This window comes from Gadus macrocephalus, chromosome 16 (assembly GCF_031168955.1).
Source record: "Gadus macrocephalus chromosome 16, ASM3116895v1".
Lineage (NCBI taxonomy): Eukaryota > Metazoa > Chordata > Actinopteri > Gadiformes > Gadidae > Gadus > Gadus macrocephalus.
Genome location: NC_082397.1, coordinates 4,260,222 through 4,287,711, shown reverse-complemented (window position 1 = coordinate 4,287,711; position 27,490 = coordinate 4,260,222). Strand labels below are relative to the sequence as shown.

Here is a 27,490-nt window from a genome sequence, read left to right as displayed (position 1 = left end):
ATAATAATAATAATAATAATAATACATTTCATTTAGAGGCGCCTTTCAAGACACCCAAGGTCACCTTACAGAGCATATAGTCATCATACATTTTTTAAAAAACAAGACATTGTGGAAAAAAAATAAATAAATAAATAAATAAACATAAGCAATAAGAAATAAATAAAACAAAAACAAGACAAAACAAAACAAAACAAAAAAACAACAACAATCAAAACAGTGATCAGTTAGACGTTGTGTGCGAGTTTGAACAGGTGAGTAATCTGACCTATGGCTGAAATTAGCTTGAGCTTTTCAGCGCAACGTAACTAGCATGATCACCATGGCAACGGCGGGTGTGGCATGGGTTGTAAAACACAGTAAGGCAAGAAAGAGACACAGAGGGAAAGAGAGAGAGAGAGAGATGACATACATTATTGAAGGAATAAAGGAACAATGCCATTAGGGTAATGACATTTTAGCGTAAACAAACCCAACCCACATGTACATGTACATGCACAAACACACACACACACACACACACACACACACACACACACACACACACACACACACACACACACACACACACACACACACACACACACACACACACACACATCCGACAAACACACTCACGCAAACACACAACAGTAGATAGTAACACAGACACATGTGTACATAAACAAACACAGTAACACATACATTTACATATAGACAGGCACAAAACACGGAAACACACACACACACACACACACACACACACACACACACACACACACACACACACACACACACACACACACACACACACACACACACACACGCCAGTAGATAGAGGCAAGTGTACATCCACACACACGCACACACACACACACATACACACACACAGTAACACAAAAATTAACTAGAAAACATGGGCAAATACACACACACACACACACACGGACTCACCAGGGGACTGTGGTTTGGGAGAAACCATTGCGAGGTGTTTAGGGGTGGCTGGGGAGCTATGGAGCTCCTTCCTGGACGCTGAGAGATTAAAACACTGTCAGAGACAGGACAACTACCATATACCATATACTATATTATATAGTAGGATAATATGTAGTATATATTCATACTTAAAAAAATGCGCTGTATAATAATGTAGTTTGCATTCATACATTCAAGAATAGTGGAAGACCGAATAGTTACATTAGAATATGTATGACACAGCTCATACTGAATATAGGTTAGATATATAAAGATCAACATAGTCGTTCCCGACCAGTATGCCTGTTCTGTAAGGTTTTGACGAATTTATCACATACTCCTACGTGTAGTTAGAATGACGTCATCTGACATTTGGATAGTCAGAAATTCAGTAGTCTATTTTGACCGTGAGCGTCACACGAACATGAAATATTTACTACCTATACAAATGTAAATTAAAATGTAAATCCTTCCACACGGTTATATAAGCGTGTGAATTTGAATCTGTTCATCTAAAAAAACGTAGGCTATATGGAGGAGGGGGCGTTTTCGTTGTACATGAAATTAGCAACACAACGTGGCCTTAAAGCCTACTATGAGTGTCCGAGAAGCGTCATCCTCCCACGGGAAGAACATCAAAATAAACCGCTGCTCAGACGTGGCTTCAACATCGACACACACACACACACACACACACACACACCGTACAGCGTTATACTAGGGTTGCATTTAAGCCCTTGTCCACATGGCGTTACGTTCTGCGCGCCAGTCTTGCAGCCAGCGCATCATTTTCAGAGCGCCCTGAAATTTGAAAAAAAACCTCCGACCACCGACGTCACCGAAAGAACGCTGTCTGCGTGCGGAGTAGAGTGACGTTCACAACGGTTTGAGGGAGACTGGCAAAAAACAGGATTTTACTCTAGTTTTCTCTAAGTTACAGTCTCATTTCAGTAGCAGTGAGAAAACGGCATTATGTTAGTATGTTGACGAACAAATAAGACCAATCATCAGGTTTTAAAAAAAATAACATAACATTTAGTTCACTTGCTCTATACTGATATTATATAGAACAAAATAATTGGGGTGCCTCAGACTTCGGGTTGGTTGGTTTTGTAAATAGGATAATATCAGCGATAGGCTACACACAGATGTTATCATTATTATATAATCAGTCAGTCAGACAGTCGTCTCCCCTAAAACAGTGTGTGTTGATAGTAAACTGATAAAGAAAGCAGAATATCTCAGCTTGACTGAGATACAGTGAACCAACCAGCATCCAGCAGGAGCAGTTCACACCTCGACCAGTAGAGGACACTGCTGCTGCTGCTGAGGCGACTTCATGGTCTATTTAACAAGGAAATTACTATTTAGCAAATGCTTCTTGTTATCCATCTTCTATATCAAATGACTATTACACCACTGCTGCTACACCACTGTAACGCAGCTATACAATACCATACCAACAACAAAAACAACAAGCATTTATGCTTGTAAAATACTCATGGCAATAGAGTAGAATATAATATATGTATTAAAAAATAATAATAATAATAATAATATATATATATATAGATTGTACTGGCTATGTGCAAAAGATTTGTAAAAAACTGAATCTTTTGATTAGATACAGGTGACTAATAATTAATCAAACAATCCTACTAAAATATTCAGTAGCAATCATCAATATAACACTTTTGGAGCAAGTGGTGTGTGCAGACAGACACGTGAGCGACTAGCAACTAGCTGCCTACCAAAGGGGCAACGCCAGAGTGTGTGTGTTGAGCTGTTAGCTTCAGCTGTCTAGTGTCATGCGGTCAAACTGTTGTGTTCTGAAGCTCCTCCCACCAAGGCCACGCCCCCTCCTCGCCCATCTAAAACAACCAATCAAAGCTCAAGTTCATGTTGTTTTGTAACTTTAATAACATCCTACCTCCAGTCACATTGTCGACGGACAGAATGACCTTCAAGTGTTTGTGGGAACCTGATAGGGGAGCGTGAGTGATTTAGTGTGCGTGTGTGCGTGCGTGCGCGTGTGTGTGTGTGCGCGCGTGCGTGTGTGCGCACACACAAACATGTGTGTATGTGTGCAGCACACGTGCATGTGTGAGAATGTGTTGTGTTTCAGCCATGGCAACAACAGCCACAACAGTAGCGACACGAGGAGTGTATAAATAGACATCAACAGTAAACACGGCTACAGGACAACTCCTAGCTCACCTTGTGGGGACCCTCGAGCTGGGGAGCCTCGGGGAGGGGTAGCAGTGCGTCGCTGGAGAGCGGGGGTGGAGCCAGGGCTGGGGGAGGAGCTATGAGGATGGGGGCTGTTCTCCCGGGGGCCACTAGGGGGTGCTGTGACCCTGTGCAGAGACGCCTCATCTCCCCCTCTGCTCGGGTCTGTGGAAAAGAAAGTCGGTTGTTGAGATTAATTGCCGTTTGTTGTTTTGTTTAATTTGTTTTGTCTATGCGTCACTGTTTTGTATTTGTATGAGCTTAAATCAGAAAAATAGAAAATGTAATAGTTATTTCTGTTGCCTAATGTTCCACATTAAAAGTTAATTAGCATTGTTAGTGAACCATGGATTCATTTAATGACTTATGAAAATGATAATTAAATTATTTTAAATAATAGTTCCGGAGGATTAGGGTTAAATGATCAAAGTTGGCCGGAACGGTGCGCAGAAACACACACATTTATTCCACACACCATCTTCAAATAAATTGCAATAATTGTTAAAAAAAAAACATATATCATATATAGATGTTGCTTTACATCCTCAAATATGTCAAAATTGCCTGCTCCACACAATTAACCTTCAACCCAGGCGCAGTGTGAAACCGTCACACAATTTCTAAGAACAAGCATCAGGTAAATTTCACATGACAAATCTGCTTTTGCGTTTGTAAAGACTTTGCCACGGTACAGCAGGGTTGCCATGGTATCAACCCTTTATCATTGATAGAAGACATAAACAGATTGTCATAGTCTGCCTCTCTGTTTGGGTTCCCATCTCCACCTATCCAGCAGACGTCCGATGACTCTTCACCTTGTTTCACAGATCCTGCCACTCCCATCTGCATTCACTTAAAGGTGACATACAATCAGGTGCGAGTCTGATTAGCCTTAACAAGCCGTCTTGAAAACTCAAGCGGGCGTGTCAACCTAGACGTATGCTGGATAGACCAGTCCCATCAATCCGTCATTCATCTAGGTGGACACGCCCACCTATGATGCCAGAAGAGGCAGATTTTCAAAACGGCTTGTAATGGCTGGTCACACTCACACCTGGTGGTATAATTTGTCACCTTTAATTCCCCTCACCTGAGCGTCCTTTCCCCTGCCCCTCACCCCCTGTCACCGTTGTTTCCTCATTTATACCAGTTCACTTAATTTGGTCACTTGTCGGTTCGTTATATTTGTCATGTCCCTTGGTCATTGTTGGGCTCTAGTTATTAGTCTTTTCTATGCCAGTTTCTGGGACTGAGATATTGGCGTTTTCCTAATTAAAAGCCTTTGTGTGACATTCCCCAGAGTTCTTGTGTGCATATGGGTCCTTTCTCTCTTGTTCCTTTTGCCTTGCTAGACCTTGCCCTGTCACAGATGGGCATACGGAAAGCAGTTGGGTGTAAACAGCTCAATTATTCATCACTTCCGTGATTAAGTATTTGGCCTGTAACTATTTGCATCCATTAAACAATTCTGTTGTGGGATTTAATTACCACAATAAAACATAATATATGAAGATATCCGACCTAAGGACTTTCACACAGATATTTTAAGAGTTATCTTTCAATTAAAGCAATCCCTAAGAAAATTAAAAGCTTCCATGGAATGGTTCCATCTAAATGCCGCATTGAAACATTCACCTTGGTCACTGCAATCAATAACTTCACAGGCACGCACTCGCGCGCACACACGCACGCACGCACGCACGCACGCACGCACAAACACACACACACACACACACACACATAAATAAAGCTTCTTCTCATTTTGCTTATGACATCTGTCTACAGATTGTAAAGTTGATATCAAACACTGCATGGACATTAAATGTTAAATCTGCCATAACCCTAACCCCCTCTTACAGTTAATTAATAACCTTATTAATAATTAATTGACTCACATGTAATTCAGCCTTACGTGCACTGTACCTTACTGCTGTATCTTTTCGAGGCAGTTTAAATTGCCTGGAAAAGATACAGCAGAATTATCAGCCAAACCATGCCCATTATTTAACTAATCAGAAAGCTAATACATCTCCATTGCTTCATTGACTGATGTAGTTTTGTACAAACAAAGAGATCACGTGTCTTATAGGAACCACATAGTGTAGATACTAAATAATAGATGTAATGGAACAAGCTGGAAGCTTGAAGCAGAATTAGCCAGAGAGAATCCCCCTGGTAGGACCAATGGTGGCTGGGCTCTCCGGAGGCCATGAGACGAGGTACGCGATTGGCTGAGAGATGGAGGCTATCGGTTAGTGAATCCCACAGAGTTCGGAGGTAACTATCAACCCCTTACTGAGACTTATATACATCCTCAGACCCCACCTCTATCCCCACCCCTCACCCCAACCCAATCTGGTAATACAATTCACTGTCCAGCAAATATAATGAAATTAATAATAATTGTTGCTTGTTTGATCATTTTGAGATTAACGTTAAACACATTTTCAAATATTGAATTAAAATCAACAAAAACCAACCCCTTTTCGTGTTGAAATCACCATGTCTGAGTAGGCAGACCTGCCCCTTTTTATTAGGTCCTTTTTTTCTACCTTAAAAATAAATCAAAAACGAGAACCGATCTGAATACTGTTTCAAGCCTTGAATACACAATCCTCGCAGATAACGATATTGGAGTTTTATCTGATATCTGTAAAGTAATACATCCCTCATCATCATCTTCTCGGTTGGAGTGGTGTCCATGACAATCGCTAGCTGTCAGAGCTGGCACCACATGAGGAAATCCTAGCTGTGAGAGTCTCAATAAGCATGCTTTGGCTGCATACTGAGAGATCTAGCACAACCGTCTGAAAACAAAGGGCTTTGGGTTACATTCACTCAAACACTGTCTCAGATGCTCCCTCGTATTTCAAAATAAGAGCGGCCGTGATTGAGATACGACGGAATCCGAGGTTATTTCAATGAGAAGACACGAGGGAACCCAGTCTCACGCTTTTGATGAATCGAAGCTGAGAACAATCTAAAGCCGTTCTTAATAAAACTCCAGAATTCCGACTAACCAGCAAGATCAGTCTAGCCCTCTCTGTCTCGATCAGAATGAATGAGTAGTTCAGTGTGACTCCAGTGAGTCTCCACTTGAAGACCACCTTCTGTGTCAGACAGCCACTAATGCTCTGACACTGGGGAGGAGATGCTAGTAACTAATCAGCCGATCAGAACTGAGGACGTATTAGGCCAGTAACTAACCAACAGAGAACATGGCTTCTATGTGACAAAGTGTACAACCAACTCATATGCTCGAATGCTCATATTTGGGGAGGTGAAAACAGGGGCAGTCTCAACCTTACATTCAAATATTCTATACATATATCTGACTTTAAAATTATAATCCTTGTGTTATGTTCAACTAAGTAAACAAAAGGAAGGACAAACTAGGAAAGTTAAAGGGGACATATGGTGGCATCAGGGCCGGCGCTCGGCATAGGCGAGCTAGGCGACCGCCTAGGGCGACAAATGCGTTGGGGGCGCCCTCTGGTGGCGCCCTTAATTAGTCAATTAAAATATACGACGCGAACGGAGAAGGGAGGGGGCGCGGGAGCAATCGCCAGGGCGGCCCGAAACCGTCCCGTCCACGTCCCCGTCCCCCCTGCTCGGAAAACCTGTCCAGGGCGCAAGTTGATTTCGAGTCGCCTAGGGCGCCGAAACGGCCAGCGCCGGCTCTGGGTGGTATAATAAGTTCCACTTTAAGGACATGTAGAGTAGACTTCCTGAGTCATCATCCATCCATCCATCTATTCGCTTTCCCTAATTATCAACATTAGGGTCATGGGTAAAACGGCAAACCGGTGCATGAACAAGTGTCCTTTTCCCAGCGAAACAAACAAATGATAGGACCAGAAAGATATGGCTCACGTTGATGAGGTTGACAGAGGTCGCTGGCTCCTGATTGGTTGCTGCTAACGGACGAGGGGCTGCCACTGCGGGCGAATCCGAAGGAGGCCCGGCGAGCGGGTGGTAGGGCAGAATATCCCGGGGGGCGGAGCCCCGACTGCCCCGCCCTCAGCAGGGGACCGGTGGGTGTGGCTAGAGACTCATGGGTGTGGCCTGGCTTTCTGGTCTCTCCTGGAGGTTGAAGGACAGCAATATAATTATTTAGATTTGACGATAATAATAACCACAATAATTATTTTAATCATTTCATGAATAACAATATAAAGGAATCACTTTAATCACAATTTACAATTATACTGCTTAAATTATATGAAATCCTTAAATTGCTGGAACGTGAATTAAATTGGAAGGAAGGAAAACAATAGACAAAGAAGTAAGTTTCTCTAACAGAAAAAAGCACTTGCATTAGAGCATGAGATACAATCATTGAATTTGAAATAAATTTGATTTTAATTAGAATTTGATTGAATTCAAAGTGAATTTAAAATACCTTATCCACCTTCTATTGCCCACCCTTTTAATGTGACATGAATTTCAGATGTGAATCATGTTCAGGTAGCAGAACGCCCCCTCACCTGAAGGGTCCTCGTGACCGGGGCCCCCTGCTGGCCTTTGGACCTTGAATGGAGCTTTAGTTTTGGCGGGCTGTTGCCTGGCGACAGCGCCAATCCCTAATTGAGGCTTCATGGTTCTCGGAGAGCGAAACATACCTCCTGTTTCAGCAGGGTGCTGAGAAGGAACATTTTAAACACAGAGACCACCAACATCAAACAAAGATAACGTAGAAGGAAAGGAAATAAATATTGTGAATATATGATATGAGTGTGTTTCCACACTTTGATTATTTGGAATTGAAACAGCAGGTGATTGAAGTAGACTTACCTCTTGGAGATATTTGTTAGACGGCTCACTGTGGAAGTTCTCTTGCTTCCTGCTCCCTTTATGAGGAGAAGAAGAAGGCCTCCCGCTCGAAGTCTCCCCCGGACCCGCTGGACAGTGTCCAGCCCTCTGCATCTCCTGCCGGTACTTATCAAAGAGCTGGTTGGAGGAGCAGAGGACTGCTGCACCCTTCCCCTGGATATGCTCTTTCCCACCAACAGAAGGAGAAGGATGGGCGGAAACTTCACTTGGCACATCTGTCCCTTCTGGCTTGGTCGGAGGACTCTTCCGAACATAGGTGATGATTTTCGGCCGGATGGTTTGGGGTTTCTTAGGGGGTGAGGACATCCTGTGGTCAGACTCCTTCTGTGGAGGGTTGGCAATGGGTTTGGGTATACCACTGTTGAGGCCCGCCTTGGCGGGGGGTTTGACCGAGGTGGTGGACCTGAGAGGGGATTCACTTCGCTCCTGGCTGGGTGCCCTGGTTCTTCCTACCTTGGCGGGAGAACCAGGATCTTTCCTCTTGGGGGAGCTGGTGATCTTGGAAGGGATGGGAGAGACCGGTCGACTAGGGCTTCCCCATGGCTTTCTCCTCTCCAGACTGAATGCATGGCTGTTCTCGAAGGACCCCTGCTTTTTAAAGGAGTTATCAAACGAGCCTTGCTTCTTCAAAGTGCTCTCGAAGGACGGCTGTTTGTTTAATGTTCTGTCAAAAGACTTTTGCTTGTTGACTGATTTGTCAAACAAGGCTTGCTTACTCACTGGTTCTATGGAATACTGAGGATTATCATTCATATCGGGGACCTCGTCTGCCTGGGTGCTCTGGTCTTTCTTCTTGTTGTTGACCTCGTGCTGGTCGGCCAGTCCATTGAAGCCATCATGGTTCTTGTCTCCTCGATGTCTCAGGTTGAGGTTGCCTCTGTGCTCTTCCGTACCTGGGTTGTGCTGTTTGCCTGGAGGAACTTTGTTGTTTATCTGTTGTGCTTCTAGAATGAGGTCCTCGGACAGGACTGAGGTTGAGTTGCGGTTCATGTTCACGTCTCTCCTGTTGAGCGTTGTGCTTATCATGGGGGTGGAGGCGTGGCGGTTGGGTTTGAGGGGGGGGACCTTGACTCTGTCGGAGATAGCGCTGGATGACAGGGTGAGGTCTTCTGAGAAGGTTCGGTAAGGCCCAGTCGTTCGGCCCGAGGTGTCCAGAGCACTGGCCAAGCTCCCGCCCAGACTTGACATACAAGAAACAAACAACTCATTTTCGGAGCTCAAATCTGTCCTGGTGAAGCATTCAGCCATGTCAGGACCGGAAGTATTGGCTCCATGCTCCTTGGGTCCATGTCCTCCCGACCTTCTCTCTGCTTTGTGCTCAGTGTCACCGAGTTTTGTCTCCACCAAGGGACGGCTTTTCTGCTCGGTGAGCCCCTGAAAGTCCTCTCCATCCTCCACCAGGAAGGCCTCTAGCTCCTGGCACTCCAACATCTCAAACTCGGCCAGCTCAGGGTCATCGCACTGGGACTCCGTGCCCCAGATCACCACTTTGTCTTGGGGTCCCGTGTCTGTGGTCAGGATGGACAGGGTGCCCGCGTCCACTGTAGCACCATCGCCACCACCCTCAGCTGGGATGTCGTTGGCATTGCTGTCGTCGTCGGCAACCAAAACAGCATGCCCGTTGTTGTTCTTCCCCTCCCCCTTGACGACCGGATCTCCTCGCTCCTCGCTCATCTCCCAAACAACTAGTATAGATCTCACTCTCTGTGGCCCTAAGGAGCAGCTGGAAAATCAATCGTCCTTCGCATCCAATTGCGAAAATTCTTCCTTTTCCTCCCAGAAGGAGCTTGTAATTCCCTCAGTGCCCAAGAGGTTTCACATATCAGCCCTCCGTGTAGATCTCCGGTAGGACAACAGTAAAGAAAGGGCACTGGGAAGAGTTTCTTTATCCTATTGAAATTAAAACAGACACAAAAAATACCATTAAACAAGTTATGTTTCTCTGAGGCTGCTTAATAAACACACGCAAACACACACGCACAGCGGTTTTTGTATTTTGTGATGGCTCTCTACTAGCTGTTGGCTAGAAGAGAGTTTTAACATCAGACACTGCCCTATAAACATCAGGGCAGTGACTGGTGCTAAAGCTTTCTCTCCACCATCAGCATAACCTGGCTATACATCAGCCGGCTGACAGCTTGGGGATTTGCTTCCTGGATAGATGCTAAAAGAGTCTTCCATGTTTTTAATCAGTGAGCAGAGACATCCAAGGGCAACGTTTCTCATCTGGTGTGGTGACATCCAGACATCCATCTACTGCTCCATCAGAAGGGTTAGAAAACAATCAAGATAGAACTTGTTCTCTAATGATGACTATTATGCAATTCTGTTTGCCGGCTTATGGAACAAATAAATAAAAAGCAGTAAATATTTTTGCACTATAAAGGTATTTAATTTTGTTTTGTTGACAAACAAAATATATGGTACCAATTTCATCTATACAGCCCAGGAAAGCCTAGCAGTCTTAATAACTCAGAATTCAGAATGTCAAATAGTGGTGATACTATTGTTGAAGGGCCTTATGCAAACTATAAGAGGTTCAGAATGAGAAGCTTTGTCTGCTGAATCAGATATCCTTCTTTTCACAACAACCCAATTTTTCCAGTTATTTTTCTCCTAAAATAATTTAAAGGAAAACAAATGATCTGGATTGGCCCTCTCACACCATCCCTGAACAAATACAGTATACCTATGTATTGTAGTACAATGTATGATCTACCCACAGTTCAGCAGACAATATGATCGGACATAAGACAATTAGACAGACATACAATCAATCATAAAGTGTGTACAATATATAAACAGAAAAAAACTGTCCAATCATAAAAACACAAAATATATCGTAGATAGTCTCCAAGTCTCTGTCCTGCACACGATAATACAATTACAATTCTTGTACAAGATAACACATAGAATCACCTACTCGCAGCCTTTAAGTAATGAATCTAACAGACTCTGGGATAAATGCCTGCTTGTACCTTTTCCTTCTCTGTTGTGATTCCACATACATCCCGCTTGAGGGTAAGAACAACATAATGTACATGGATCCACACTACAGTAATATGTACAGAACAGTCCACAGAAGGTTTCTACAGTACACTGGGGACAAGGAACTGGGGCGATGCCACGCGTGATTCTCTACTTTGTTCTTCCTGTGTTCTTCTTCATTGCGAGGAAGAGGAGTACTGTCCAGATGGGCGCAGTGGAGACTGGCCGTTAGGGAAATAAGAACTTATTTTCTGACAGGGAACATCAGACTGAAGGGACAATAAAGAGCGTATTACTTTCAGAGAGTCACTATAGTTTGAAATGTGTATCCTTTCACTTTGGGTCCAATTTCATTGGTCATTCATTTGGACGCGCACACACTCAATTTTGATTTTACTCACATCTTTGTCAATTCAATGTTGTGTTCACAAATTAGGCTTGAAATCCCTTTTGAATTACTGTTTAAATATTAATGATTCTATAATCAATCCTTGTCAAATTATAAGTGTAAGTTTATAAGTGTATTGTCTTACATGAAAATTAATAGAACAACAAGCTGCTTTTACTTATTGCAATTACATGCTTGAGTTTCAACAATACAAGCAAGTAATTACAACATAATTATTATACATTATATTTGAGGAAAATATGTACTCATCATAAACTGCAACAACAGATAAAAAACAACAACAACAACAACAAACTATCGTGTTGTAGAATGAGATGTCTGCCACTACCAAGTCCATGATCACCCTGACTAGCTGGTTAAATATATATCACCAACATGTGGCGGTGACTAGCCCAGGGAGTCAGCTCTCTAAATATTTCACACTTGTGATATATGTTCTGCGTTCGGGAAATCCAATTTTCGGGTTTGTCCTTTGATTTACAGTCTGAAAATATAACACACATCGAGCCACAGAATCGGAACAGAACTGTATTTGGCCTTTGAGGTTTTCTCCCCAAATAATCCAAAACCATTTACAGCGAATTCAAAACAGAATATTATTGTTTTTTGGATAGGGTTAGGTTTAGGGTTGCAAATGTACAAGGAATTAATCTCAGTGCAGGTATAGTCATGTAGGATAAAAACACGAATAAAATGACTAAAGTGATAAAAGATAGAAACAGAAATATATATTGGGTATATGCAATAGTTGCAATGTAATATGCTCAATTCAAGTTAAAGATGCATGTCATTAATGAGCAGGTCGTAGATCAAAGATGCCTTCAGCCAGACTGCAGATAGTAGGGGCTATGAAACCAGAAGTGTCCGGTTGGGAGCCAAACACCCCGTAACCACTCCCCCACTATCCTGTCCCTTAATCGGTGAACACCAAATAATGTCTCCTTCATGGGCAGTAGACCTGCGGTGGGAACAAATGTGCTGTAGCAGTGGTCACGTTCCACTTCACACCCTCTAGATCCCAGCCACCAACTGGGAGAACATAAAGGGGTTGGGGGGGCCACTGGCTACACTTGACCCCCTAAAGAGGAGCAGGTACCAGGGCTCTCGAGGGCCAGGGGTCCCCGCTAAGCGCCAGGGAGCTTGAACACATCATTACAGTCGCTGCGCTCAAGTGGCCCCTGGCTCACTGCGTCGCCTATATTAGCATACCAGATGTTTTTCGGAATATTAACCGCGATTTGGATTTCATATCATTAGCAAGCTACTTCCATAATCATTTACATAATCAGCTATATAAATATAAAAAATATTCACGGATGAATGATGTATAAATAAAAAACCACTGGACTCTGATTAAAAAATATACACAAATTAAGGCAGACAACCCAAAATGCATTATTTTGGGTTCAGATGTTCGCAAAATTTGAGGAAAGTACCTTGAAGTTCCAGCTGTGATCTATCAGTATGCAGAGCCCAGTATCTTGTTCCAGATGGTCTTCCTCCCCACTTTATGACTTGTGTCTCTAACTATAATGAGTAGACTATAAAACTAATTAGCTATGAAATCTTGCATGTTTTTGTGGTTATCCGTGTCAAAGGTTTCTGATGAAATCATGATTCAGGGCTGATTGTTGAAGTTTGGACAAAAACTGGAAAGAACTTGCTGTGACTTGCTAGTCAAGGCAACTCGTTTATCAGGCTTCGAAACATGCTGTTTACTTTGCTAACCTAATACAAAGAAAGTATTTCCACAGAAAGCGTTTCCTTCAAAGACTTTTAGGACAAGAGTATCAAGCTAAACATCACATAAAGTGTATCAGTTTAGCCCCTTGTCACAAAAAATGTCTCCTTCACTGAACCCATACACAATGGCACCCTTGAAGAACACATCGCCGTCCAAACAAGGCCCACGTCGTCCCATCTCCAACCCCTCTGTCTTGAAGAGAACGTGTCCCCTGGCATGTTGGGGTCGCTGCAGTGTGATCGAAGGGGGCCGATATCCCTACAGATACAGCAGCCTTCTAAAATGCTGTCACAGCATCTGCAGCCCGGCTGATGCTGTTGCTGCTGATGCTGCTGCTGCTGCTGCCCGGCTGGATGCCTGTCCCCGTTACAGGGCGACTCACTCGTTAACCACGCACTACTTAGCCATTTAGCACATGCTTTCATCAAAAAACGACACGCAGCACATTTTCAACTGAAATCTAATTTTAGCCGCGCATCTTGGTCGAGGATAACTGCAGGATTATTACCGGATATTGGGGTCTGAGCCCAGAATGTTTGGGCTGGTATAGTCAAACACAGGACAAATAGAATACACTGTCCCTACTTTACCAAGAATGCGCGATACCCAACGTGTTTATGCTGATGATGAACTCCTTCAATAATGCTACTTGACCAGCCATGTCCGGATCAGATTGGTGGTGTGAGGAAGAATAACAGACCACAATACCAAGTGTTCAATGCTAGTTTGTGTGTCGAACAAGATATGATAGATATCTTAGGCCAAGGATAAGATGTCTCTCCACTATGGCTCTCTGTGACTGTGTTCAACACGTCCTATATAAGATAAGCAAGAACACAGAGTTAAAGGCATCAGTAAGCCAACACGCACACACATACAAACACACACAAACACACATGCACAAGCACACTCACACATATACATCTTCACACCGCAAACTTGAGAATCCGGTTCAAAGATCCTATGTTTGTTTAAGACACAACATCAGACCATGTTTTGCATTTTTTTTTCTGTATGGCGTGCGTGGGCGCCCGTCTGCTATTCCCTGGAGCATGCTGAATCAAAGACTGCAGTGCTGCAATAAATTACAGATTTACAAATTCGGTTTGGCTGCATGGGGATTGAGCATTAGCAACTTGATACTTTAAGGAAGCACTTCACACGATCATACAGACATTTTAACACCAATCCCAGCAACGGTCAATGAGGATTGTCTCTAGGGTCAAAATATCCTTTACGAGCTCTCGATCTTCCCAAAGAAGAGATGGGGCACAGGGATAAATCGACCAACTGTGAGGTTACCCCTCTCTCTCCCTCTCTCTCTCTCTCTCTCTCTCTCCCTCTCTGTTTTTAGGGAGGACTGAACTGTATGATGTGTTCTGTGTAGGCGGAGGTTGATCTCTCATTCTCTTTGGAGCTCCAGAGGGGAGGCTCTCAGCTGCTCTCCCTGACTGAGGAGGTGAGGGGGGGGAGGCAGATGGGAAGAGCACGGTAACATAAAGCAAATCTGGTTCGTGTGACCGATGACAGGCCTCCTGGTGTGGAAGGGGACGTTTAGCCGCGGCCAGCGCCTCACAGCTTCAGATCAGAGGCGTAACCAGAAGCTTATAGCACAGCGGTCAGGAGACCTGGGTCTGTGCTGGGGTGGTGGTGGAGGGGGATGTAAGATAAGATCAACAGGATGAGCTTGGCCTGCAGAGCCAGGGAATCTTGCTTTCCTTGTGTGTACTTCCATGTGAAACTGGACAAGAAGACAGGGCTAAATGTAGCAAAAAGGATGGGATTTGATCATTCCGGAATTGATGTTCTTTTTGGTTGTTAAGCTAGCACTATGGCTACCGACCTAGCCGGAAGCTAAGCATGGCTGGACTGGTCAATCCTTTGATGGGAGAACAGATGGTGGAGTGGTGAAAGGCAAGCAGGGGTAGCTCATCCCACTGGCCGGTGGAATATCTCTCATGCCCTGGGACACTCATCTCAACGGTAAGGGTGCGATCCCCAGTGTCCTGGCCATATTCCCCAACCTGGCTCTCGTACCAATGCACTCCCCTAATCCCCTAATTAGTGCGGAAATCGATGAGATTCAATTTGGATGGAAATAAGTGACATTGAACTGAATGGTCAAGACACCTTTCGTCTCCACCTGTTTTAATGGGTTGGATGTGTGTAAAGAGGTGGAGACAGACAGTGATGACGGGGTTAAGGCTGTGAGAAAGACACCAAGGGGTAGCCTACTCTTTGCTGGTGCTGATTCGGCCCTAGGATGGGCCCTTAGCTAGTCCGGGGACCGGCCCCGGTTTGGGCCCTTGGTGGATGCAGTAGGGTCTGTTTATTTCCTGTTTCTGTCGGTCGTGGAAAAGCAGCCGTCAGCTCATCCACACCATGTGACGGCGTCATCACCCCCACGCGGCATGAAGGGATGGAGGACTATTATAGCCCTCTCCTTGGCAACAAGCTCCACCCCACCCCCAACCAATTGGCCGTTCAAATATGACCCACCTCCCCCCCCCTGGTGTCCAATACCTGCTCACTGATGTGTAACATAGAGGCAATCTGTCTCTCCATAGACTGTGTGTGTGTGTGTGTGTGTGTGTGTGTGTGTGTGTGTGTGTGTGTGTGTGTGTGTAAACCCATGGAAGATGAATTAAGACTACATCTGTTGAATATCCTTTACCAGAAACGGTTATCAGTTGGGATATACCTTAACTAAAGAATGACCTCCTGAAATATTGAAGATGCACTGAAAATGGAGCAGCCTCTCTCTCTCTCTCGCCCTCTTTTTTCTCTCTCATTCTCCCGCCAATCTCGGCCCGCCCGTTTAACCCTTCTAGCAACTCACTCTGTCTCTCTGTGTCGCGCGCGCGCGCGCACACGCACACGCGCACGCACGCACACACACACACACACACACACACACACACACACACACACACACACACACACACACACACACACACACACACACACACACACACACACACACACACACACACACACACTTTCCCATGTTAATGTTAGCAACAGTTAACCTGCTGACGCAAGACGAATTACTATCTCTACTAATATAAATAAAGGTCACCTTCATCCGGAGATTGTTCCAGAATACCACACTTCTACCACATTTCTCAAATCACATTTCCCTATCTCTCTCCCTCTCCCACTCTGAAGTATGGTCGCTGTACCTCAGTCTGTCTCTCGGCAGGTTGTATTCACATCCCAGCCGCAGCTGATGCCAATTACAAGGAACGGTGGGTCCACATACACAACAACAACACAGGACCGGAATGTAATGACACCTTCTTGGAATAGGCCTACAATTTACGGTGTTTATGGAAACATAAACACGGTTACTATTTAAAGAGATAGTTTGGGGTGTGGGGGTTTCAACCCCCAATAAAGACCGCGATGCCCCCCTTCTCACACTGTCATGGTCACGAGCAAATTTTCACACTCACACAAACGCTTGATTTGTATCAGACATGATCCGTCGTCGCGCAAACACCAACGATGTGGGCGTAGAAAAATACTAATTGATCAGCATATCGGCGACAGCGCGTCGCAACAGCGTGTTACCGTGGGCGCATCACATTTGAAAAGGTTAAATTCTTCTGGCTGATTCCAGATAGGCCTTCATTAATGACAAACCCATATTGTCTCTCTTCTTAACATGTGGTATTCATATCATATCTCACCTGTTAAGACTCATACAATCCGTTCAGGAATCGCGCCTTGGGGAGGAATCCCATCGACCAGCAGAGAAGTGTCTGCAGCATCGCTGGAAAACAGGGAGGTGAGGTGTGGACTGTGAAGGGCGCCTCGACGTCCACCTGGGGTTATGTCGCCACCTGGTGGTGGAGCGTAGTCACTGCCTGGTGTTTCATCGGCGAACCAACCCCCCGCGCACCACACTACTTTTAGATCTGTCCCTCTTAAAACACATGATAGTTAGTATCGGCTCGTAAGGTTACCTCATGATTTATGCTATATACATGATCTCAGCTTCATGAAATTAAATTACAGACAAGAAGATGAATGTCTATGCACATGATTATCCATTTAGTTAAAATCGATACGATTCTTGAGTTTGTAAATAATAACTAGTGACAAATGGTCAAATTAATTACATCAGAATTTATGTACACAGAACTTTTAAAATGTTAACATTTATTTACAGACATCGTAACCAGAAAGCTTGAAAGGATGATACAGAATTCAACAACAATGGACGGATGAAATAAGATCTGTCGTAATATGAAAACAATGTCAGTATGTCAGTTAGTCTGATAAACGATTTGAAACTTGTAACAGATATAAAATGAACAACCATCCTGTTGATGCAGTTTTTTGGGTGTACATTTGACGTGAAGATGCATTTACTGAATGTTTCCCTGAAACATCAGAGAAAACTTCTCCCAGATGTTTAAAAAATCATTACAGTATCTTTTATGGTATCTTTATACATTCAATAACACCACTAGATAAACTACACTGGAAAAAAGTGTTGTTTAACAGCCCCATAGTAAACACAACAAATTAGACTGATAAAAGCACCTGAATGACATATCGACTAGAACCATTTTTGGGTTAGTGTACCGATAAGCTTATAAATAGCCTATTTATCCATGAGCCATTATTTCTAGCTATGAATGAGCAGCCCTTTTTGTGTTCAAAAGAAACAGGCATAATGAAAGGAAAACATAAATAGCAAGAAAAACGGCCAACGCATTTCTTATATATCCCAATTTTTCGACTCAAACTGCAAGAATTCAAATAAAAGCATTTTAAATGTACAATATATACAGCATTTCTGAAATAATGGTTACAATTACATGTAGGGCGACACTTGATTGCATTCATTTATAATACCCACTGAGGGTACTTATTAACTCTTAACTCTGATTTGAAAAACCACCTCTGTTTGTAGTTTCAAATAAATCCAAGTAGTCCAAACACCTTTGGCTCATCAACAGAGAACACAGAAAATGCCCCGATCTAATATCAACCGTCGTTTGGCACGGATCAATAGGCGAAACCCGGGGATAGAATCATAGTGCATTTGATGCTTAGTATTTAATAATAATATATGAGCCGGTTCTGACGCCAACTGAACAAAGTCCTGTGTTGGACTACTCAGAGATTCCCAACAATGACCGATTCCAGTGGCGTGTGCGCTTTCAATGTACAGTACCTTCTCGCTGACATCTTCTCATTCAGTAACATGATCCAGTTACGGCTCGGTACAACGTACTGTATATACAGTGCAAGCAATACATTCAGGTAAATGACAGGGCAGTTGCAGAGAACTCATGATGGATATCCACCAAAACTTGTGCTATTCCTTTTGCATCAAAGGGTCTGTTAACTGACTAAATAGTAAAACATACTAGAACCGGAATATAAAAATGGTTCCAGCCGACTGAATGGTCATCAGAAAGGTTTTTCTTTAGCCAAATTTGTATTGTGTTCCGTGTCCTGCGGTTGAGCATGTTCTTTTAATACGACATGTGGAGCCCGATGGACATGCATGGCTTCGTTAAACTCATCTCATGATCAGCTGACTGGGTTTAAAAATGGACGCCAGCTGTCTTCCGAGTCACAATTCTTCCGGGAGGCAGTTGTTTTTTTACGACGCCACCTGGGAGAGACCCAGTTCCAGAAACCGACCTCGGAGGAACAAACACACAAGCACCCTGATGAACCCCTGGCGGCTGACAAGCGTGAGATACTAAACCAGGGGTCACCAACCTTTTTGAACCTGAGAGCTACTTCACGGGTAGCCTACTGAGTCATACGAAGGGCACCCAGTTCTATACACTCTTCTGAAATAACAAATTCGCTCAGTTTGCCTTTAGTTATATATTATTATTAATGATACTCATCTATGTGAAGACACTGATCATGTTACTGATTTCTCCCAATAATTATCAACAATGACTTAAAAAAGGTGGGAAAGAGTTGTTCAAGAATGAGTTGTGCTATGTTTAGAACAGGCCTGCGGGTGTCATGTGGTCCTTGCGGGCACCCTGTTTGAACGTTTGAACGACTTTGTAGATATAAACAAACTTTGGGATTTAAGGTTGGTGAATTCGGAGCCCACACACAGGACGGTGGGAGAGTTGAATGTGCCCCTTACAGGCTTGTTCCGTTTGCATGTAAAAGGCACTCCAGAGAAAAGAGTGTCTGTGAATACATTTTTTAGCAAACTGCTAATTAATTTCTAATCGACCAAACCATTTAGTTATTTTTAGTAATAAAAAGGCATATGTTCAAGCATTTTTGTACTGATCAGGAGGGCCATAGTAGTGCACAAAGTACCGATTTCAATGCTTTGCCAATGTTTAAATTAGTGCTTCTGAATAGGTCAGGTGTTAATTAACTTTTCCATGATCCATGCTAATTCCATGTTAGCAACACAACTTCTAGGCCAATTAACAAAACCTTGAGAATCATGAATCTTCTTCGTCGTCGTCATCTTCGGGGGCATGGGGTCGGTTGTTGAGGAACATCTCCTTCTCGAAGGACACGGGGTGTTCGCTGAGCGAGCACGCCGGTTTGTAGCCGGCCCCGCTAGCTCTCGTCAACACGGCCTCCGCACTGTTGCGTATCCCGTAGCTGAAGTAGATGACGAACCCTGAGGGACAGAAAAACATCCCGGATGAGACACGCTAACAGTTAGACGGTTAACCTCCCAACAACACCTAGGATAATATTATATATATCGACCAAGCTGACAGCATTCCGTTTGGAAACTGGCGGGAAAACCAAAACAGAACAGGAAGAGAATAGATTGTTTATGTGCCAGCCCAATAATGAGATAAATGAACAGATATTTAGCATTTTTTAATGCTTTTATGATGGAGTGAGATAGACAGGTATGGGAGAGGGAGGGTAGGACATGCAGCAGAATTCCACGGGCAAGAATCCAAACCCGAGTCGCTGCGGTAAGGACTCTACTGAACGTGCTCTACCCGTTGAGCCACCGGGGCTCCCCCAGATAAACAGATATCTGGATAAAATGGCTACCTAAGACCATCCAGATGGAGAAGCGAAGCCAGGTTCCCTTGTCGAGCTGCATCATCAGATAGATGTTAATAAACATGCTGGCCACTGGGATGAAGGGTAGGAATGGAACCTGGATCAGCAAGAACGGACAAACCAAACAAGGATTCAAAATACATCCACTTATACAGAGTTTTCTAAAAGAGGAAATGAGCCAATAAAATACATTTTGGGTGTAATGTTCATTGATGGAGATGGTAGCGCCCTCTAGAGGTCATACATCGATTCATGCTTTCTTTGAGCTATATTATACATTTCTATTAGGGATGGGCATAATTAATCGATGCTCGATAATTGATCGTTAAGAAATGCGTCGATCAATTTATATTGTTATCGATCAAAAGGACGTTGTGTTGCATACTGTGAGTCTTGAAGCATTTAATTGAATATAACCCTGCCGACTGGTGGAAAGTGAATGGAAGAAGGTTCCCCAGGCTGTCAAAGTTAGCGCGACAATACCTCTGCATCCCCGCAACTTCGGTCCCGTCAGAGCGGGTGTTTTCTGCTGCTTGACTGACAGTTTCAAGGCTGCGTTCGCGTCTGACCCCCGAGCATGTTAACATGCTTATATTCCTAAACAAAAATATGTAGGCTGGAGTTACTGTATGCTATGGACAGTAGGGACAGTCACCACCGTATGTGAGTCGCTCTTTTCTTTCTTAATGTGTTGACTCTCGCTCCGCTTGGTGCCTCTTGGAGTCGTTACATTTTGCCAAAACTGTGATATTTTAGCAACAAGTCCAGCCTTATATATGTTCAATAAGGTATTGCTTTTAGATAGACTAGTTCATGCAATTGTTTGTAAATGGGTGGCTCATCTTTTTGTTGCGAGCCTTTTCCGCGCGCCGGCTGCAGGCATTATATGTCGGCCTTTCCCCCCCCCTTTTTTTCATAACAGTTATACAGTTTAATGCCCACTTTTAGCCTACTGCCTTTGTTTGATTACTGTTGTCCGATAAGTTCGCTACTTATTGTAATTGGAATAGGCTACAGATTTAGTCTTGTTGAATCGGCGCATTGTTCGGACTTTACGAGCGCCGCATAGGCCTATAACCTATAATGCCTGTATTTATTATTTTAAAACTGTTAAACAGTTGTAGGTCTTCAAGTTAACTGTATTGTATTAATTTTGGCCCATACATTATTGTTGGAATAAAGATTTCATTGATAAAAACATTAGAAAAAAAACATAGAAAAAAGTTAATGATTAATCGATAATTGATCGATAACTCTAGCGATGCTCGATCAAGAAAATTTCTTCAAATGCCCATCCCTAATTTCTATATTGTAATCATTCCTCTCCGAAGTGAAAAATAAATAATGAATAGTTAGTCATTGATCAGCGCTTTAAAACAGGGACAAACCTTAAAAGCTAGCTTGGTCTTGCTCTGTGCCTGCTTCCACACTATCAGGGTGATGGTGAGACACAGCAAGAAGATTATGCCCAGCAGCGACAGAGACCAGCTGGCGAAACCTCCATGCACGGCAATAACACAGAAGACTAACACCAGAACACCTAGAACACACACACACACACACACACACACACACACACACACACACACACACAAAGATAAATGCAGAGTTCGGCATGATGGCATCGTTCCTCCGCCTTAATGGCATGTATCCAAATTAGTCGCTTTGAATAAAAGCATTGGCTAAGTCAGTAGTGCCGTGGCACGATAAATAACAACAATTTAAGGGAGATCTAATTACCCTCTCTCAAGCATCTGCTTTTAAATAAAAAAAACAGGCCCACACACACACACACACACACACACACACACACACACACACACACACACACACACACACACACACACACACACACACACACACACACACACACACACACACGGACCGAGAGCGGGGGGCTAATCCAGCGGTGATAATTCAGAGTGAGGGCTGTATTCATGACACAAGACAGACGACACTGACAGCCACGACCGGCCAGGTGTGCGTCTCCTCACCGAGGGCGCTGGTGCAGACGTTGACGGTGAAGCCGGACAGCGCGGTGGGCTCGGTGTTGGCGGGGAACAGGAGGTTCCTCAGCGTGAAGCGCTCCTCCGTCCGCGGGAGGAAGCCCTCGCTCACCTCGCCCTGCGGGTCCAGCCCGTCCATGTCGTCCTGGGTGTTGGTCGCCTCGTAGGCCCGGCTGGGCTGCTCCGGTTGATACCTAACACGCACGCACACACACTTAGGAACCACGCAGACGCCATTTCACCTCTTCAAGTGGTCACTTGTGCATGGATATGCATGTTATCATTTTTTATCCATTTTGACCTCTTCTGCGGGTTGGTGTGTGTGTTCAAGACACCAGGTTTGTGCGTGTGTGTTAAAGACACCAGGTGTGTGTGTGTGTGGTGTGTGTGTGTGTGTGTGTGTGTGTGTGTGTGTGTGTGTGTGTGTGTGTGTGTGTGTGTGTGTGTGTGTGCATGTTTTGGATGTGGGTGTGTTATAAGTGGGGGGTTGTGTTGAAGGCACTAGGTGTGAGTGTGTGTTGGTGTATGTGTGTGTGTGTATTGGTGTATGTGTGTGCGCGCGCGCGTCGCTGTGTGTGTGTTGTGTGTGTGTTGAAAGAACCAGCAGTGTGTGTGTGTGTGTGTGTGTTTGGTGTGTGTGTGTGTGGTGTGTGTGTGTGTGTGTGTGTGTGTGTGTGTGTGTGGTGTGTGTGTGTGTGTGTGTGTGTGCGTGTGTGTGTGTGTGTGTGTTGAAGGAACCAGCAGTGTGTGTGTGTGTACGCTACGTGCGTGTGTGTTGTGTGTGTGGGGTTGAAGGAACCAGGTGTGTGTGTGTTGTGTGTGCGTGTGTGTGTGTGTGTGATGTGAGAGAGAGAGAGAAAAGGCACCAGGAGGGTGTGTGTGACCGGGTGTGGGCGGAGGTCCACTCACCTGAGCACCAGCACGCAGGCCGCCACCAGTGTGTAGGCCAGCAGGGTTCCTATGGACATCAGGTCCACCAGATCCTTCAGGTCAAACAGGAAGGCCATCACAGCTGGAGCCGGAGCAGAGCAGAGGACCTGGCGTTAGCTACGGGACTTCCCTCGACGTTCCCCCTCGCTTCACATCCTCATGCGGCCGTCCACTCCCAACAAACTTTATTCACAGAGAGCGATTTTTTGCAAACTGTGGTTGAGACTCTTGGAACTGTATCGACAACTCGACTCAGACTAAATTGATAGAGTGTTTTCCGATAAAAAGTCTCTGCACAGAGAAGCCAGCTTCATAAAGTATGAAGCGCTGACGTGACAGGGGGGCACACTGCAGCGTTTAAAGCAGGGAAGCGTCCTCGGGGACACAGCTACAGATAGGGATGGCACCGCTCCCCTCGGCCATCCCGGGATGCAGCTACTGATATAGCTATGGATCAGCCAAGGCTGCCCTCCCATCGTCCCAACGGGGCAAACCAAAAAAAGTACACCCGCAAAAAATCCACACATTTTTGGAGGAGACGGAAAGGAGACACCGGACAACACACAGCAGATGCCGAACACCGCCGTCACTCCTCCTCCTCGTGACCCACCGCCCGCCCCCCGCCCCCCCCCCCCCCCCCCCCCCCCCCCCCCCCCCCCCCACCCACCCACCCTCTCCACCAGAGGGCGCCGTGCGAGGCCCACCTACCAGACATGACGCCGGCGGCCATGGTGGCCAACAGGGGTGTCTTGCGCTTGCTGACACGGGCCAGGAAGGAGAAGAGAGCAGGCCGTCCCGAGCCATGGCATAGATAATACGAGGCAGAGGGAACATGGAGCCAAGGAGACCTACGCCCAAGGAAGGAAGGAAGGAAGGAAGGGGGGGAAGGAGGGAAAGAAGGAAGGAGTAAGGAGATGTAGATGGGGGTGTATACACGCCACCCTCTGGCCACCCACACAAAAGCCTCGACGACGGGCCCTAAACTCACGCCTGGAAGTAAGAGTCCTGACAAATCCCTGTGTGTCTCTGTGTACACACACACTCACACGCACACACAAACGCTGTGAGCGTTTTGGTCAGGCCTGCGCTTTGAATAGACTAAATACCGTTTTATTTTAATCTACTTTGTAAATGAAGGGCTAAAGTAAACTTAATGGTGTTGTTTTTTTGTTGGATTTAATTAAACAAATTTAATTGTGATTGGATATATTTTATGATGATTAAAAAGTAAGGGCATTATCATACATTTCCGATAAATCTCCTTCAGATTTGTTGTTATTATTGAATTGGATTGTAAGGTCATAGATTCCCACTTATATACACAATAAATGCCATATAAAAAAAAGTTATCTATGGGAGTAGGATCTGTGTGTGAGCACTGAGGGCAGACGTTGAACCTCTTGTGCGTGACGGGAAAGAGAGCTGCCCTCGTTAATCGAGTTACGCCCCGTGCCCACTACCTCCGTCCGTTGACTGATCCCCATTGACTTTGAATGGGGACGGACGCGCAATGCATTGTGGATCCGTCCGTTCCGTTGGAGCCTTTGGCTCCGTCAAGAAGTTGAAAAAATTTTCAACTTTTTTCGGCAGCGACGGATCCGTCATCCAATCAGATCACGTATGCAAATTTAAGCACTGTGACGCGACTCGGGCTCTGACGATACTGGAAAGCGGGAAAGCGGGTCATCTTGCATCGCAACCAAGCAGGGAAGAAGCGGGAAGAAACCTGGCGAAGCGATTTGATTGGCTGACGGGATGCCTCTGCAAAGACTACTCCCCCATCCGTCAGCCACGCCTTCCCACGTCCGTTGACTGACGGAGGTAGTGGGCATGTAGGGGTTAGGGGGAGAGATGGCGCACAGGCGTGTTGTGACAACGCAGAAGCGAGTTAGCGTTAGCCATTCACAGTTAGCGTAAGCCATTAGCATAACCCGTTAGCATTCATCAGGTCGGATGACCTGTTTGAATTAGCCATTAGCATTAGCACGCTCAGGGCTCACACCTGCCACGATGCCGGAAGCTAGGGTGGCGATGAGGGGTGTTTTGGTCCGGCCGCTGATCTGGGCCAGACCCTTGAAGAGCAGGCCGTCCTCAGCCATAGCCCAGATCACCCGAGGCATGGGGAACATAGAGCCCAGCAGACTGGAGGGTGGGGGGGGGGGGGGGGGGGGGGGGGAGGAGGGGGAGAGAGGTAGGAGACGAGAGAGTGAGGTGAGGGAAAGAGGGGGAGGTGAGAGGAGACGGGAGAGAGAGGTGGGAGGAGAGAGGAGGGAGAGAGAGAGAGGGGAGAGAGTGGGAGAGAGAGAGGAGAGACGAGAGAGAGAGAGAGAGAGAGCGCGAGAGCGAGCGAGAGAGAGAGGAGAGAGAGAGAGAGAGACGAGAGAGAGAGAGGAGAGAGAGAGAGAGAGCGACGAGAGAGAGAGAGAGAGAGAGACGCATGCCGACCATGCAGGTCGATGTCACGCCGTGAGACGGGGGGGGGAGGGGGGGACACAGGAAGTGAGCTACACCCTGGTCGAGTCTTATGAATCAGTACTTCAGTATGCATCCTCATTTACAAAGGATTAATGAAGGTAAGGAGTTAAGTTCAAGTTAAGGAGCGATTTAGCCGTTTTAGCTTGTTATGCGTGTTGGTTATTTCATGTCTCGTGCGTGCCGTTGATGTCATGTTTGCCATGTGGCGAAGTTCCCATTTATTATTGCCTCACCAATGTTGACCTAAACAACGCCACTTCACAAGTGCAGTTTAAACCTTTTCATTTAGGTACCATTTGATCATAAACCAATGGCCTTAGTCATTCATTTCTTCATATTTTGAGTAATATACTATGTACACAGGTTTGTCAAGATACACAGGCATGAATTAATAATATAGTTTAGTAGTATGATGACATGAAATCGGTGCCATATTTAATTTCTATACTCCTACATCATCAATTAAAATATAACACAGGTTTTGACAAATCGTATAAAATGAATATAAATTAAATTTCTAATCCATTCACAGCGGACATTTAAAACAATGCTATGAAACATGGCTGCTTACTAGGGGCGACAATTTGCATCACAGTTTCGGGAATCGAAACTGTGGCCCCACAGAACCCGAACAACAACGGCCCCGCAGAACCCGAACAACAACGTTGAACCCACAAGTCCCAACCCCACCAAAGACAAAACCGCACAAGAAACCCACAACATCGTATCGCGCTTTTCAACCGAATCCCAATCTCAACAGAACCCCCGTTATAACAACAGTCCCCGCAGGCCCCCCCCCCCCCCCGCTGACCGGGGGGCCCCCCTGCTGACCGGGGGGCCCCCCCCGCTGACCGGGGGCCTCTCACCGCTCACCTGGTGGACAGGGCACACAGGGGATCCGATGGCAACGGCGTAGTTGGCCCCCGCCCAGCCCCACGTAGGAGAAGGGCCACGGCACGGGCAGCGGGCTGCCTCGTCCCAGCAGGTAGTAGGGCAATCATGAGCGTGAGGGCCGCCGACACGCAGAAGTACGTCACGAAGCAGATGAGCAGCGAGGACACGATGCCGATGGGGGAATGGCCCGCTGCGGGTTCTTCACCTCCTCCCCCTGGGACGGAGAGACACAACGGGTCTTAGTCCCACACATCGACTGGGCTCCCTTTGGAAAGGAGAATTCACAATACCCCGTGCCAAGATGGCCCATTAGAGCGAGAGAGAGAGAGGAGCGAGAGAGAGAGAGAGAGAGAGAGAGAGAGACTCTCTCTGGATCAGACTGATCCAGAGAGAGCGGCTCTCCTCTGGATCAGACTGATCCATAGGCAATGGGTTGAAAGTGATGAAGATGAATGGTGACCTCATAGTTAGTTCGTCAATTCCTTCCTGGATCTCGTCTCCTCTTTGGGAGACAGCGGTCTTCGTTGACCCTTTACTGGGAATGGTGTTCAATATGTCTCTGACCGTGTGCGGTGCGTCCTTAAAGTATCAAGTTGCTAATGAGCGACCGCCTTGCACCCCCAAACCGGAATGGTAAATCTATCATTTATTGCTCTATCATTTACAGCCTGCTGAAGAGATCAACCAAGGATTAACCACGAGTGCCTGGTATCACTGACGGATGTTGGATTGCAAATGAAACGCGGCGGGTCACGACGCGCCGCCTGCATTCCTCCCCCCAGGTGCGCCGCCTGACGGCTCACCTGTGGGTGGCGATGCAGTCGAAGCCGATGAAGGCGTAGAAGCAGGTGGCGGCGCCGGACAGGACCCCCCCGGTGAACCCAAAGGGCATGAAGCCCCCCCTGACCCAGGCTCTCCTTCAGCGGCAGCAGGTCGGACACGCTGAGAGACAAGGGGGAGACGGCCCGGGTTTAAGGAGAACCTCGGGTGGAA

At 45.6% G+C, this 27,490-nt stretch overlaps 2 protein-coding genes across 3 annotated transcripts in view; both read right to left on the bottom strand.

Moving 5' to 3' along the window:
- Positions 1 to 16,998, bottom strand: part of mtus2b (microtubule associated tumor suppressor candidate 2b) — a 28,475-nt gene extending 11,477 nt beyond the window's left edge. For both annotated transcript variants that reach the window (XM_060075635.1, XM_060075636.1), the window contains exons 1-6: positions 16,850 to 16,998; positions 7,978 to 9,906; positions 7,671 to 7,824; positions 7,057 to 7,266; positions 3,172 to 3,348; positions 934 to 1,011 (exon numbers count right to left, since the gene is read on the bottom strand). In XM_060075635.1, coding sequence (XP_059931618.1) covers positions 934 to 1,011; positions 3,172 to 3,348; positions 7,057 to 7,266; positions 7,671 to 7,824; positions 7,978 to 9,690 — 2,332 coding nt within the window. In that variant the 5' untranslated portion in view covers positions 9,691 to 9,906; positions 16,850 to 16,998. The remainder of the gene's footprint in view (positions 1 to 933; positions 1,012 to 3,171; positions 3,349 to 7,056; positions 7,267 to 7,670; positions 7,825 to 7,977; positions 9,907 to 16,849) is intronic.
- A 306-nt stretch (positions 16,999 to 17,304) lies between these two features.
- LOC132474879 (high affinity cationic amino acid transporter 1-like) overlaps positions 17,305 to 27,490 on the bottom strand; it is a 17,428-nt gene continuing 7,242 nt past the window's right edge. Inside the window, 13 exon segments of the mRNA XM_060075782.1 lie at positions 17,305 to 19,788; positions 20,181 to 20,289; positions 21,581 to 21,732; positions 22,187 to 22,392; positions 23,108 to 23,210; positions 25,131 to 25,270; positions 26,477 to 26,496; positions 26,498 to 26,536; positions 26,538 to 26,600; positions 26,602 to 26,676; positions 26,679 to 26,711; positions 27,294 to 27,398; positions 27,400 to 27,444. Coding sequence (XP_059931765.1) covers positions 19,604 to 19,788; positions 20,181 to 20,289; positions 21,581 to 21,732; positions 22,187 to 22,392; positions 23,108 to 23,210; positions 25,131 to 25,270; positions 26,477 to 26,496; positions 26,498 to 26,536; positions 26,538 to 26,600; positions 26,602 to 26,676; positions 26,679 to 26,711; positions 27,294 to 27,398; positions 27,400 to 27,444 — 1,275 coding nt within the window. The 3' untranslated portion in view covers positions 17,305 to 19,603.